This window comes from Falco rusticolus, chromosome 10, assembly GCF_015220075.1.
Source record: "Falco rusticolus isolate bFalRus1 chromosome 10, bFalRus1.pri, whole genome shotgun sequence".
NCBI lineage: Eukaryota > Metazoa > Chordata > Aves > Falconiformes > Falconidae > Falco > Falco rusticolus.
Genome location: NC_051196.1, coordinates 18,744,467 through 18,759,431, shown reverse-complemented (window position 1 = coordinate 18,759,431; position 14,965 = coordinate 18,744,467). Strand labels below are relative to the sequence as shown.

The 14,965-nt window shown below is 66.2% G+C and overlaps 2 protein-coding genes across 2 annotated transcripts; one reads left to right on the top strand and one right to left on the bottom strand.

Moving 5' to 3' along the window:
• The first annotated feature begins 1,197 nt into the window (after positions 1–1,197).
• CLCF1 (cardiotrophin like cytokine factor 1) lies at positions 1,198–12,253 on the top strand. The gene is made up of 3 exons (XM_037402745.1): positions 1,198–1,311; positions 8,752–8,918; positions 10,673–12,253. Exons 1-3 carry the CDS (start codon positions 1,296–1,298, stop codon positions 11,162–11,164), a joined length of 675 nt encoding a protein of 224 aa, XP_037258642.1. The 5' UTR covers positions 1,198–1,295; the 3' UTR covers positions 11,165–12,253.
• Positions 12,254–12,391: 138 nt separating this feature from the next.
• LOC119155060 (glycine N-acyltransferase-like protein 3) lies at positions 12,392–14,634 on the bottom strand. The gene is made up of 5 exons (XM_037403222.1): positions 14,541–14,634; positions 14,057–14,164; positions 13,829–13,955; positions 13,622–13,739; positions 12,392–13,119 (listed from the first exon to the last, which is right to left on the bottom strand). Exons 1-5 carry the CDS (start codon positions 14,616–14,618, stop codon positions 12,690–12,692), a joined length of 861 nt encoding a protein of 286 aa, XP_037259119.1. The 5' UTR covers positions 14,619–14,634; the 3' UTR covers positions 12,392–12,689.
• Positions 14,635–14,965: the final 331 nt, after the last annotated feature.

The window sequence follows — 14,965 nt, the reverse complement described above, 5'->3', positions numbered from 1 at the left end:
GGAGCCAGCTTGGGCGAGGACGTTCTCCTCCGTCACCGAGTGCGCAACCCTGGCTTCCCGGCAGGGATGCACTGTGGCCTCTGTGGCAGCACCCACTCGTGGATGTGGATCATGAGGGGAAGGGATTGTGGGGGGAGTCCTGGCTGTTGGATGCCCCCCTCCCCTGCTGCTGAGATGTTGGGGCTCCAGCAGGGTTTTACACCCTGCTTGGTCCTGGGGGTCTGCCCTCGCCCCCGGTGCCCACCCCACTCACCCTGGTGGGTTAGGAGGAACGCCACGGTCGCTGCCGGGGTCCCCGCGGCCGCTGGGGCGGGGGTCGGCCTAACGGGGGAGGTTCATTGGGAAGGAAGGGGCTCTCGCCCCTCCGCGGGAGAAGGGCTCGGGGCGGGGGGGGCGGTCGTGTGCGGGACCGGGCTCCCTTCCCCGTCCCCGCAGCCGTGCGGGCAGCAGGAGCGGGGGCGGCCCGCGGGACTAGAGATGCCGGGAGAAGCCTCCCCCACCCCGGGGAGCGGAGGGTTCCCCTCCGGCTGCCGGTGCGGCGGGCGCGGGGCTGAGCCGCCGCCCGCTCCCCGGGGCTCCGGTTCTGCCGCCGAGGGGGAGCCCCGAGCGGAGTCCGGGAGCCACACCGGGCTTCCCCTCCCGCTCCCGGCCCGCCGCTCCCGGCCGCTCACCTGCCGCCGCCCCGGGGCCGTCCCGGCGGGGCAGCGGCCGCTCCCGTCCCGTCCCCGCCGCCGGCAGCCGAGCCGGGGCGGGAAAGCGGGGGTTCCGCGCCCCTCTCCCCGGGGAGCCCCTCTTATTGCCGGCCGAGCGGCAGGGGAGGGGGCTGGCTGTGCCAGAGGAGAGGCGAGGACAGCCCCCCGCCGCCCGCCCCGCACCGGCCGGCCCCCGCTGCCCGCCCGCCCGGCTCCGCGCCTCCCCATCCCTCCGGCCGCCCCTCCCCGCTCCCACCTCTCCTCTGCCCCGGCCCCTGCCCGCGGGGGGGGCGGGGGGGGGGGGGCAGGCGGGCACCCCCCCCCCCCCGCCCCCCCCCCCCCGGCCCCGCTGCGGGGCGGCGAGAGGAGCCGCTCCGCCGCACCTCGCCCCGTCCCCCCCCCCTTCCCCTCCCCGGACCCCCCCCGGGGACCGGGCTCTCGGCGTGCGGCGGCGGCGGCTCTGTACGTCGGGAGGAGAAGAGGCGAGAGGGCTGGGACCGGCAAATGGGAGCCGTAGCCCCGGTGCGGTGTGCGGGACCGCTGCCTGCCTGCCCGGGAGCCCCCAGCCACGCAACCCCCGCCCCGGCCCCGCGCCCGGCCCGCATGGAGCTGCGAGCAGGTAGGACCCCCCCGCCGCCACTAACAAAAGCCGTGCGGGAGCCAGAGCCGGGGGGTGAAGGGAGGGGGAAAGCGGGGGGTCCTCCCCTCCTGCCCGGCCGGCAGCACCCCGGGGACACCCTTCCCTGCCCTCCCCGCCCGTCTTCCGCGCCGCCGGGGCTCGGCTCCAGCCTCCCCACCTCTGCCCGGCGCCGGGACCCCGGGGCTGGCGGGGAGAGGGGGGGGGAGGCCGGGGGGGGGGAGGGAGGGAATGAATGGAGCCCGCTCTTGTGTACAATTACATCAAATACATTCTTGAAAGCAACCTGGTTCTGCTTAACACTTGAATTTTGGAAAAAAAAAAAAAAAGTGGGGGGGGCTGTGGAAGGAAAGAAGGGAGGCAGCAGCTTGGAGAGGGTGTATGCGAGCTCGCGTTTTTTTATTCTTGCATTCCTGGACACCAATCAAAAGAGCAAATCAAGGGAGGTGGAAGGGGGAAAGGCGGCGAGCGAGGCAGCCGGAGCGTGGTGCGAACCCTGCACACACTCACACACCAAAAACCCACCCAACCCGGACAGCTTTTTTTTCCACCTAACACCCAAGCAAACACAAACCAAAACAAATAGGGGAGAGGAAAAAAAAAGAAAAAAAGAAAAGAAAAAAGAAAAAAAAGAAAACCCAACCAACCCAAACCAAAAACCAACCCCGAGCGTGCGCGAGCGAGCAAGCGAGCCAGGGCAGAGGCGAGCAGGCGGGCTCGGCCGGCCGCTCGGGGCGCGGAGCAAGAGCCAAGCTCCCGCTTCGGGCTCCTCTGCCCCCCCTCTGTGCCTTCACCCCCCCAACCCCACCCTGCACCCCGACTATGCTAAATGTTGCTGGGGAGCTCTCAGGTAAGACCGAGCCGCTGGGTGCTGCCGGCCGGGGCCAGGGCGGGGGGCTGCCTGCGCTCTGCCTGCCATGGTTTTTCCTTTCTGAGCCACTGCTGATTTTAATTTGATGTGATTAAAACGTCTGTCTGGCTTTGGGATTGATTTAAGACTTTCCCCTCTCTAGGTTTTTTTTGTTGTTGGTTTTTTTTTTCCCCTTTCTCTCGTTCCCTCTTTTCCATGCATGTTTGTGATTACCAGGGAGGGAACCGCCGCTGAGCACGGAGAATTAAACCCCAGGACTGACAGAGGGAGGAAAATGAAAGTCGCTGGGATTTGGGGGGGCAGGAAGAGTTATTTTTCCTGCCCGGGGCTGGATTTTGGGGCTTGACTCGGGATGTCTTTGCTGGAGCAGGCAAGATTCCTCTGGGAAATGGCAGCAGGATTTTGGGGTGCCGGGGAAATGTCCCTTTCCGGAGGGGACTGTCGCCGGGGCTGCAGCCCTGGCTGCGGGTCGGCTTTGTTCCCCTGGCCCGAGCAGCTGCCTTGGGAGTCCTGGGAGAGCCGGGGTCGTTGGGGGGCTGGCCGGCCCCACAGCACACCGGGGTCAGGGGCTCCTCGCCTAGAAAGGACGGGGAAAATGCTGGAAAACACCCTTAAAAGGTCAAACTGTGGGTGCCGCGAGGCTCTCCGGGCTCTCACCCGGCGGGACTGCGGCTGGGGCAGCATGAGGCAGGCGCCAGGTTTGGCTCCAGCTCCCGTGGTGCCGGTGTGACGCAGGACGGGCAAAGCGGGGCGAGCGCCGGGGAACCGGAAAAGCGAGGCCGGGATCCCCAGCGGCTCCATCGCCCTCCCTCGCCCCTTCCTCTCCCCCTTCCTGCCTGCTGCCGGGACGGTGGACGTGGCCAGGGAGCTGGTGGCATGACCAGAACCGGGGCCTGCGGTCAGCGAGCGTCTAACACCAGGACGGGAGGAGCTGTGGGGCGAAAGCCTGGCTGCCACCAGCTGCCCAGACCCCGCTCCCCAATTTGGGGTATCCCCAGCCAGCGGCAGCCCAGCCTACCAGTCCCGGCAGGGCTTGGGGACACTTGGCAGCACCGGTGTCCCCGTGCCTATTTAGCAGGCTGCGCGAGGGCACGGTGGCGGCGCACATCTGGGCTGCATTAGGCGCAGCCCGTGAGCAGCCTCCGAAGGGAAATGCGGAGGGCTCTGCTTACAGGGCCAGGCTGGGGGGAGATTTATGCCCTGCTAAGTGGCACAGAGCTCCATAAATCACCCCCCCGGCCCCGCTTCTACCTGCCCGGCCCCCAGGGCAGCGCCTGTCCCCCTGTGCCACTGGCACCCCACTACCCAGCAGAGGGTCCCTGTGGTCCTGCACCTGCCTGCCAAGCACCGGCACCAGTGCCCTGGCAAGGCACATGGGGATGCGCTCACCCCGGCACAGACGGGACAGCAGCCGGTCCAGCTTGTGCCAGCAAACCACCGGCCTGGCAGCACTGTGGCCCTGGGTGGCATGTGCGTGGGTGACAGGGGTGTCCTGGGCTTGGCCAGGGTGCCCGAGGGGACATGGGGCTGGCTTGGGTGTCAGGACGTGGCTGTCCCCAGTGGGCACAGCCATGCAGAGCTGCTGGTCCCACGCTAACCTGGCCAGGCAGTGTCCCTGTGCCATGGTGGTGGCTGCTGGCCGGGAGATGCCGGCGATGGTGTAGTTCTGGAGGCGCCAGGGGATGGAGAGGAATGTGCCACCAAGGGCTCCACAGTGCCACGTGGGCCAGCACTGGGGTTCCCCTGTTCCACCAGAGGGGGTCCAGCCTGGCTCTGGGGCTGGGCTTGGTGAAGCACCCAAGAGGGGCGCCCGGGGAGCTAGTGGTGAGCAGCCTGTGGGTTCGGGGGGCTGCATGGCTCCGTGCCCTGTGCCGGGAGGGTTGGGAAGGCAGCTGGGGTGCGTCACATGGCTCATGGATGCCAGGCAGCACCAGCAACGGTGGGTGCTGTGGCTGTGCCAGGCTGGCCGTGCGTGCGGGGCAGCAGGGTCTGGTTGGGATTAGGGGCCTGTGTCCCCCTTGCCGGCGGGGGTGTTTCCATCGTGGCGCTGGCTGGAGCCGGATGGGAAATCCAGGCCCAGCTAATTACGGCCTCGCTGGAGTCTCCCGTACGCGGCCGCATTTATAAACACACGGAGGAGACAGGATGTAAACACTCAGCGCTGTGAGTGCAGGCACGGCTGGGCTGGGGGGGATGCGGGGCTGTGCTCCCACTGTGCACCCCCCTGCTCCCGGCCCTGCACGCACCTGGCACAGCGGCTTCACTCACCGGGAACCGTGTGGGGACGAGGGAGCCGGTGGGCACCAGGAGCTGCAGGCAGGGATGAGGCAGGGGCTGCAGGCAGGGCTGGTGGCGTTTGGTGGCTCCCGGAGAGCTGGGATGGAGCTGTGGGGCTGGGAGCAGGCAGCTGGTATCCCATGGGATGGGATGGGGATGCCACTGCAGTGGCCGTGGCTGCTGTTGGGGAGCAAGGACACATGTGTCCCTCCCATCAGTGCTTGGGGACTGCTCTGTCCACGGATGGCTGGGTGCAGGGCACACGCAGAGTGTGAGCATCATCACGTCTTCACTGTGCTGGCTTCACAGGGCTGCTGCTGTGTGCCCTATGCCGCAGCGTCACCTCCCCGGCCATGTCGGGGTTAAATACCAGCAGCCTGGGGACACAGAGGTGTCTGTCCTTGTGCCCTTGAGCATCACCCACTCCATGACCCACCCAGTGGTGGGCAGAGGCTGGCTGCCACGTTGGGCTGTGAAACCACCTGGTGACAGTGCATTGGGAAGGGTTAAATGCTGCTGGCCGGGTTGCAGGCAGCCGGGATGGGAAGGTGGCCACTTCGAGGGGCTACTTGGTCCTCAAGGCCATGTTCACGCCTGGCCACCATGGGACCTCCTAGGCTGGGCTCTCCCACAAGCACTGGGGCTGGGGCTATGGGGTGGGATGGTGTTCTGCTCGCTGCTGGATGCTGGCCCATCAGATACGGCAGCTCCCACCGTGGTGCCGGGGGGCCCGGAGGCTGCAGTGCGAAGGTCTCCCCTTCCCTGCTGCCACCCCCACCCCCGGCACTGCTTCACAAGAGGGTTTCGGGAAAGCGGCTCTGGGCGGCTTGTGGTTGCTCCTGACCTCGGTGGCTCTGCCCACAGCATGCCCAGGGAACAGCTCACCCGGCACCGTGGCTGTGCTCCCGCCTCAGCCACTCGCCGGGAGGTCTGGCCAGCACTGGCCGCCTGCGCCGCCGAGGAGGTGGGTGGCTTGCAGGAGGGCAGGGGTCCCATCGGCGTGACTCTGTGCGCATCCCGTCCCTGCTGCCACGTGTGCAAGGGATGCTTGTGGCACTGCTGGTGTGCCCTGCCACCAGCCACAGCCCCTCAGCATCGGCAGCGTGGGTGCCCTGGGGTGCTGCTGGCACTGCCCAATGGAGCCGGCGGGTGCCCGATCCCATGCTCCCGGCTGCCCAGGCTCCCCGGCTGCCCCCAGGGCCAAGTGGGTGACCCCGGGCAGCCACGCCATGAGCTGCTTACGTGGGCTGGGAGCATCCTGGCCGGGCTCCAGGGCCGGTTTTGAAACCCTTGGGCTCTTCCTTTCCGACGTCACGGGGATCCAGCTGTGCCGGCCCGCGCCTCCCTCCTCCCCGCAGGGCCGCCACCGCTGCCATTGTCTGTGCCGGTGCCCAGACATTTCCCTCTCGGCACCGAGCTGCTGTGAGCGGGGTGGGAGAGGGAGAGCGGTTGCTCCGTGGGACACCCAGCATGGCTGGGCCACCACTGTGTCACAGCCACCATCACTGCTGTGCCACCCGCACCGCTGTGCCATGGCCATGTCTGTGCTACTGCTGTGCCGTGGCCACCGCCATGCTGCCCGCATTGCTATGCTGTTGTCATGTCTGTGCCACCAATGCTGTTGTGCTATGGTCACCATCACTGCTGTGCCACCTGCATTGCTGTGCCATGGCCACTGCTGTGCCATGCCTTGTCTGTGCCACTGCTGTGCTGTGGCCACCGCTGTGCCATCTGCAGTGCTGTGCCACCCATGCTATGCCATGGCCATGTCTGTGCCACCGCTGTGCCATGGCCACCACTGTGCCACCACCACGGCTGTGCATGCCACCATCTCCTGTCCCTCAGCTGTCCACCTCCCCCAGGGACCTCTCTGTCCCCTTCCTCCTTCATCCTCAGCCTCGTGCTGCTCCACCCTGTGCCCCGGCCACCTGCCCAGGAGCTGCCGGTGGCTCCATCACCATCACTTTGCTGCCAGCCCTGGCCCCCCCGCACCCCCCAGCTTGGCTTCCCCGGCTGTGTTTGGTTTGGCCACGGCAGGACCAGAGCTGGTGTAAATCCCACGCTGGAAACTCGAGCCGTCGGCGGGTGAGGGTCCGGCCAGCCCAGCAGTGCAGGGGCTCGGCCAAAGCAAACAGCCGGGGGCGGGTGAGTCACCGCAGCATCACTCCCACCCCCCTCCCACCACCCGTCCCACGCATGCTTGCACACACGCAAGGCAGGACAACGGCATGCTCCACGCGCCGGGGCACACCAGCACGCCAAGGCCTGGCCGTGGGCAAGCGGCTGCACGTGCCCACCGCGGGGCACAGCTGCGTGTCAGGGTGCCCGCACATGGCTGAGACGCCTGGGGTGTGCGCACGCTGTCATGTGCCATGTGTCACACATGGGCACGGCATGTGACACACCATGAAGGTGTGTCACATGCACATGGTGCATCACACACTTGCTTACACAATCTGTCGTGCATGCATGGTGTGTTGCACACTTACATGGTGTGCGGTGCTGAGACGGTGTGTCACACACCTTTGCCGCGCGTCACACGTGCACAGTGTGTCACACATCTGCGCACTGTGCATCGACATGTTTGCACAGTGTATCCCACACATGCACTGTGTGTCACACACCTGGGTGGTACATGACAGTCCTGCACAGTGTATGGCACACCGGTGTGGCATATTGTGTACCTGCATGGTGTATCGCACACCTGCACAGTGTGTCACACATTTGCAGGCTGTATTGCATACCTACAAGGTCCATCACACACATGGTGTATCACCCATGGACCCATATCACCCACTACACCCACAGGGTGTATCCCAGGCGTGAGCAGCATGTTGCACGCTCGCAGGCTGTATCCCAGGTGCAAGCAGCGTGTTGCACACCCTCAGGGTGTATCCCAGGTGTGAGCAGTGTATTGTATGCCCGCAGGTTGTATCCCAGGCGTGGGCAGTGTGTTGCACGCCCGCAGGGTGTATCCCAGGTGGAGCAGCATGTTGCACGCCCACGGGGGAGTTGCCCACCTGCACGCTGCTGGGAGCTGGGCATCTCCCCATGGCGAGGGCTGGCGGGTGCAGGGGCAGCCGGGTACCCGCTGCAGCAGGGTTGGCGTGGCTGGAGCTGGGATGTCCCTGAGGACCCTTGTGCGTCACCAGTGCTTGGCTGCTCCTGGGTTTCCGAACCTCCCAGTGGCTCGTGACGGGGAGTGGTGACGTGCGAGGGCACTGTGGGGCTCCCGCCGGCCTCGCCACCCGGGGGGCTGCCGCAGGGCCTGCCCACACCGGGAGTCCCGCCGAGCTCTGCGGTGATGAGCCGTGCTGGCAGTGGGTCCTCCCGGCGGAGGAATTGCCGGGAAGCCCGGCTCTGGCGTGCCGGGAGGTGCCAGTTGGCCGGGAGCATCCTGGCCGCGGGCCGTGACCTTTGCACAACCGCTGGCTAACGGAGCTCGTAAGGCCACCCTGACGTCAGGGGCGATGACGGGGACCCGGCTGGTGGTTTCTGGCAGCCTCAGCAAAGGTCACCCCATGCTCCAGCCACTCCTCCGGGTCCCTGTCCTGGCCCCTGCTGTTCCCCAGGGCCCCTTGGAGGGGGTGAGTGGGGGTCTGCACCGGGGCAAGGGCTGCTGGCAGCCCCATGGGATGCCCAGCCTGCTCCGGCATTGATGGTGGGTGAGTCGCCATGCCCAAATATAACCCAGCTGTGCCGTCCCGGCGGGAGTGCCGTGAGCCGCGCTCGCTCCAGACCATATAAAGGATTGTTGCTGCAGCCCGCGGGTGGGAGCGCGCAGAGGGGAGCCCGGGCTCGGCGGTGCTGGCGGGGTCAGCGTGGCAAGGCGGGGGTCCCCGCTGCACTGGCTGTGCCGGCAGCATTGCTCTGGGCTGATAGCACTGCCATGGCTGTGCCAAGGCATGAGCTGCCCGCTGCTAGGGATGCTGAGCTGCCCTGTGCCCATGGGGATGCTGACCTGCCCGGTGCTGGGGATACTGAGCTGCCCAGTGCCAGGGACAGTGCTGAGCTGCTCTGTTGCAGGTGTGGGTGCCCCTTAACCCGCTATGCATAGCCCTTCTGTGCCTCAGTTTCCCCACTTGCTGGTGGCTCTCCCCACAGGGTGGGGTTGCTGGTGGCGCAGGGAGTCCTACAGGCACTGTGCACAGGCACTGAAGCCGATTGCGCTGGGGGTCCTGCCCACAGCTGGGACATCCCTGTCATCCCAAGCTCCGGGATGGGATGAGGTTGCCCCCTGCTTTGTGCCCCCCTGAGGCGCCATGTCTCTGCAGGAGACTCTTGGGGGATCTTCACCTTCCTGTGCGCCGCGCTCTGCAACCTGCCGGCGCTGCCCGCCCTGAACTGCACGGAGGAGCTGGGTGCTGGCCAGTCCATCCAGAAGACCTACGACCTGACCCGCTACCTGGAGCACCAGCTCCGCACCCTCGCCGGCACCTACGTGAGTAGGGGCTTGCCCATATCCCTGTCTGCCCTCTGCCCTGCCCCATGGCACCGGGGGGGTTGCGCTGTCCGTCCTCCCTGTGCCCAGCTCCTGCCTTGTCCAGGCTCCCCAGAGCGGGTGCACCCCACCAGGGTCCTGTGCCCACCTGCTCCCTGGCACCATGCACCCCACCAGTGGGGTACCCCCCAAGGCGTGGTGGCACAGGGCACATGAGGAGCCGGCATGGCATGGGGTGGGGGGCAATGTGGGGCAGTGCCAGGCTGACACCTGTGGGATGGGGAAGGGAGCAGGTGCCCCCTTGCCACCAGCCAGGGACCCCCCTGCCTGCACGTGGTGTGGGCAGCACAACACCAGGGTGAGGGTGTGTGTGCGTGTGGGAGTGTGCCTGCATGCACGGGGGTGTGTGCTGGGGGTGGCTGCACATACGTGTGTGCCTGCATTTATGTCTCTGTGTGTGCACTGGTGTGCTGGCACATACATGTGTGTGCACACATGCATCAGTGTGGCTGCATGCATGCCTGCACACATTTGTGCATTGGAGTGTCTTCCTGCATCCCTCTATGTGCATGTGTGCTTGTGCATTGGTGTGGCTGCACGCCTGTGTGCCTACACATACATGCGTGCACGGGCTTCTATGTGCCTACACATACATGCATGCGTGTGCATCGGTGTTCCTCCACACGCGTGCCTGCACACACAAGGCATGTACATGGCAGCCCATCTCCCTGGACACGCATGTGCCACAGCATGCCCTGCAGTTGCCGGTGACGTGTTAGCACTCAGGTGCCCTTGCCCAGTGCCAGCGGTGCCGGTGTGGCCCACCCTCCCCGGGGGGCTGTGGGTCTCCCCTGCCGTGCCTGGCTGCACCCATGCCGGGGGCCAAGGAAATGTCTCATCGGCTGAGGGCAGGGGCCCGGGAGCCGCCCTGCGCCCAGGGTGCAGGCAGGGGTGCAGGCATCTGCCTCTCCCTGCCTGCCGGCAGCACCGGCTCATGCAGAGGTTCCCCGTCTCTGCCCTGACGTGCCCCCAGTGCTGCCGGCTCAGCCCCAGCACGTGGGGTGCCAAGTGATGATGAGGGTGACACTGCCGTGGGCTGGGTGCAGGGGGGCTCAGCCCCACCGATGGGAGCCGTGGGCATGATGAGCAGAGGTGGGGAGATGGAGGGGTGTGATAGGCATGGGGACGTGGGGGTTGGGGACATGGGAGAGTGGGAGAGCTGGGACATGGTGGGCATGTCCACCTGGGGGACATGGGATGTGGGCAGGAGGACATGGAGATGGGGGACATGGAGAGCAGGGTCATGAAAGGGAAAGGGGACATGGTGGGCATATCCAGCTGGGGGACATGGGATGTGGGCAGGAGGACATAGACTGGGGACATGGGGACCATGGAGACTTGGGGCATGATGGGTATGTGTGACTGGGGGACATGGAGAGTGGGGAACCTGATGTGAAGGGGGTTATGATGGGCAGGGGGACATCAAGACCAGGGGTGAGGGGGACGTGTCCAAACTGGGGACACAGAGACCTGGGACGAGGAGGACATGGTGTGCAGGGGGACATGGTGTGCAGGAGGACACGGAGACCTTGCGACATGGAGAATGGGGGCATGCTGGGCATGGGGACTTGGGACGTGGCAGGCAGGGTCTACGGAGACTGGGGACACAGCGGCAGCCCCGACCCCATCCTCAGTGCCCCTCGTGGCACTCCCCAATGCCTGACAGCCTCCCCCCCAACCTCTCTACCTTACAGCTGAACTACCTGGGTCCCCCCTTCAATGAGCCCGACTTCAACCCCCCGCGGCTGGCACGTGCCGAGCGGGTGCCCAGTGCCACGGTGGACTTGGACCTGTGGCGAGGGTTGACCGACAACGCCCGCCTGGCCGCCAACTACCGCGCCTACAGCCGGCTGCTCTGCTACCTGCGGGCGCTGGACGGGCAGGCGGGCACCGCCGAGCTGCGCCACCGCCTCGGCCACTTCTGCTCCAGCCTGCAAGGTTTGGTGCTCAGCATCGCTGGTGTCATGTCTTCCCTCGGTTACCCCCTGCCCGCCGGGCCTGCCGGGCCCCCTGCGCCCCCCGGGACCCCCATTGCCCCGAATGACTTCCTTAAGAAGATGGATGATTTCTGGCTGCTGAAGGAGCTGCAGACCTGGCTGTGGCGCTCAGCCAAGGACTTCAACCGCCTGAAGAAGAAGGTGCCGCCTGCCGTGGTCACACTGCGCCTGGAGGCAAGGGGCTTCTGAGCCCACCCCCCCTCGATGTCCCCCCCTCCCTGCCTCGCCGGGATGGGGCTCCTCACCCCGATGGGCCACCACACATCCCCACTGCCACCTCGCTGTGCCTTGCGGGATGAGGCTCCTGATCCCAAGTGCCACCAAATACCACCCCACATCCCCCCCTCCATCACCAGTGTGCCTTGAGAAATGGGGCTCCTCACCCCAAGTGCCACCAAAGACCACCCCACATCCCCCCCTCCATCACCAGTGTGCCTTGAGAAGTGGGGCTCTGGACCCCAAGTGCCACCAAAGCCACCCATGTCTCCTCTCCATCACCAGTGTGCCTTGAGAAATGGGGCTTCAGACCCCAAGTACCACCAAAGCCACCCACATCCTCCATCACCGTGTGCCTTAAGAGATGGGTCTCCTGACCCCAAAGTGTCACCATAGCTACCCCACATACTCGTCATCACCTTGCAGTTCCTTGAGAGGTGGGTCTCCTGACGCCAAACTGCCACCAAAGCCACTCCACAATCCCGCCATCACCACACTGTGCCTTAAGGGACAGGGCTCCTGACCCCAAAGTGCCACCACAGCCACCACACACCCCCTCTGTCACCATGCTGTGCCTTAAGGGACTGGGCTCCTGACCCCAAAGTGCCACCAAAGCCACCCATATCCCCTCTCCATCACCAGTGTGCCTTGAGAAATGGGGGTCCTGACCCCAAAGGGCCACCAAAGCCACCCCACGTCCCCAGCACCTGTGCCCTGAGGCCAGGGTTGGTGCCACCACGGTGTCACTAGTGCCATGATGTGCCCGCCCCCCCGGGGGTGCCCTCTCAGGACTGTCTCCACACCCATGGGGCTGGGGAGGGCAGCAGGCTCCTCCCCCTGCCCCAAGGCACAGATAAGCCCCACCCCTACGCGTTCCAGAGTCGGTGCAAGCCCCGCCCACCCTTGAGAAGGACCAAGCCCCTCGAACATAGGAATAAGCCCCGCCCCATGGCAATAAGCCCCGCCTCCTCCCTACAACAGGCCCCGCCCTCCCGTGGATCAAGCCACCTCCTCCGTTTTGCAGCAACCCTGCGGCTCGGGGGCGGGGCTCTGGGCCTCAGGGGCGTGGCTAGGGGCGGGGCCACTGTCCCACCACGTCTATGAGTGTTTATTTATTGGAGATGTTATTTATTGGGGTATTTATTGCAGAAGATCTATTCTTGTATGAACGAATAAAAGCCTTTCTCCAGCGCCCCCGCCCCACCCGCGCCACACGGCGGGGGGGCCCAAGGAGCCGATGGTGCCATCAGTAGGGGCCAGAGTGAACGGCCCCAGGCTCTGAGCTCAGTGTGGGGATCGGGGTGTCGCCTGCTGTGTGGGACGGTGGCAGGGTGGGGAGCCAAGACCCCCCCAAGCCCAGGTAACCCCATCTTATGCCCCTCCCTCCAGTCATGCCTCCCCTGCCCCTTGGCACCCTGAGCCCAGGGCACCCCCCACCCTGGGAGCATGCAGCCCCCCCCAGGCACTGGTACCCCTTTCCTGGTGCCCTTGACCGTGGTCACCACCATGCCACCATCCCCGGGCACTCCCGAGGGGTGACGATCAGGGTGTAGAAGGTGCCAGGCTGGGGCAGGAAGCCCACGGCACGGACGGCCCGCTGCGAGGGGGTGTTGTGGGGCAGCACCCCGCAGTAGATGGGGAAGCTGCGGGCGTACAGCCCCTGGCCCAGGGCACCCAGTGTCACCCCACTGAGGCCCTGCCCGCGCCAGGCGGGCAGCGTGTAGCCATGGCTGAGGCAGCCCAGGGGGTCCAGCAGGCTCCAGGAGACGGGACGGCCGTGGGGTGCCAGCAGGCAGGCACTGGGCAGCCCCCGCAGCAGCCCCAGCAGGAACCGCCGGCTGCGGGCATTGCCCCCGAAGCTCCACGTGGCGTTGAGCAGCGAGATGTGGGATGGGGACACAGGTGCCAGGCGTAGTCCCGGTGGCACTCTGTAATGGGGTGGGGGGATTGGGGGACCTGCACCTTCCTTCCCAGCAGGGGTGGCACGGGGGAGCTGCTGCACCCTGGGGTGGGATTGAGGTCCTGTGTGCTACCCAGGGATGAGACTGGGGACCCCCATGTCACCCAGGGTTGTGCTTGGGGACCCCAGTGCCACTCAGGGATGAGATGGGTACCCCCATGTTACCCAGGGATGTGCTTGGGGATCCCTATGCCACTCAGGGAGTGCTCAGGGACCCCCCCATGTCACAAAGGGATGTGCTCAGGGACCCTCATGCTACCCAGGGATGTGCTTGGGGATCGTTATGTCAGCCAGGGATGTGCCTGGGGACTGATGTCACCCAGGGATGAGTTCAGTGACCCACACGTCACCCAGGGATATGATTGAGGACCCCCATGTCACCCACTGATGTGCTTGGGGACCCCTGTGCCGCCCAGCCACGTGACTGGGGCCCCCGGTGCTGCCGTGTCCCCAGGTGCCCCCACACTTACTGCACACGGGGCTGGGGGGGCCGGGGGCTCAGCAGTGCCTGGTACCGGTACGTCTCCAGCCGCAGCCCCTTGGCATCAGCCATCTCGCGCACAGCCTTATACATCCCCTCCTGCATCCCTGGGGCAGCGCTGTCAGCCCAGGCAGGGGCACGGTGGGTGAGGGGATGCCCAGGACACACTCCTGCCCCCACCCCGTGCCAGGCTTACCTTGCATCTGGAAGGCCCGGGTCCAGCCCACCACCTCGGTGCCCCCCAGCAATGCCCGCCAGGCACCCTCATCCCGGTAGTACACTGTCAACTGGTTGGTGTAGAAGTCCCAGGGGTCCCTGTGCTCCTTGTGGGGGGGAGAAGCAGGGTCTGAGCGTGGTGTCCCCCCTCCAGCCCCACAATGTATCGGGTGCTGCCGGGGCGGGGTGGGGGCACCTGGAGCAGCACCTCTGGGCGCAGGCGGGTCAGGACCACACGAAAATGGGGCCAGGAGTCCACCAGCACCTCATGGGCAGCCGGGTTCCCCCAGGCCACCGTCATCACAGCCCCCAAGACCTGCAGGACAGGGTTAGCGCTGGGGGGGGGGGGCATGGGGGGCTCTGATTGGTGGTGGGGCCATGATGTGTCTCTCTGTCCCCACGTAGTGTCCGGCTGCACCCTGGGTGCTGTCAGGCTCCACCAGTGTGGGGGTCAGGCCATCATGTGGGGAACCACCCTGAGGTCCCTGTCACCAGCAAAACAGGGGGGAGGCGGCAAAGGGATCCCCGGGGTCCCCCTCACCAGCAGGGCAGGGGGTCCCTGGGGTGCCTCTCACTGGCAGGGTGAGGGATCCCTGGAGTCCCCATCATGGGCAGGGCAAGGGGGAGGAAGAGGGGTCCCCAGGGTCCCTGTCACTGGCAGGATTGGGAGGTGGTAGAGGGGTCCCCATCACCGGCAGGGTGGCAGGCAGGCTTCTTCGTAGGGCCTCCTCCAGATGCTGCAGCTGGCCTGGACACGTCAGGGTCAGCATGGTCCGGTGGCTGTGGGGCAGGCAGGAATACTGAGGATCCGTGGAGCAGGCAGTGACACCGAGGATCTGGGGGCTGTGGGGTGTTGGTGGCTGTGGAGCAAGGTGGCCCAGCTGAGCACCCGTCCCCAGGTGGCTGTGGGGCTGGTAGGACTGGCCCCATGCCCAGTGCCAGTGGGACGGACCCTGCCCGTTGCCCCCACAGGTGGCCACCTCCTTGGGCAGGGGACAATCGCTGGACCGTGACAACTGGTGGAGGCCCTGGGATCTGCTGGTGTCACTGCTTGCCCCACAGAAGCAGGGAGCAGCTGGTGTCACTGCCTGTCCCAGTCTCCAGGTACCCACCCCAC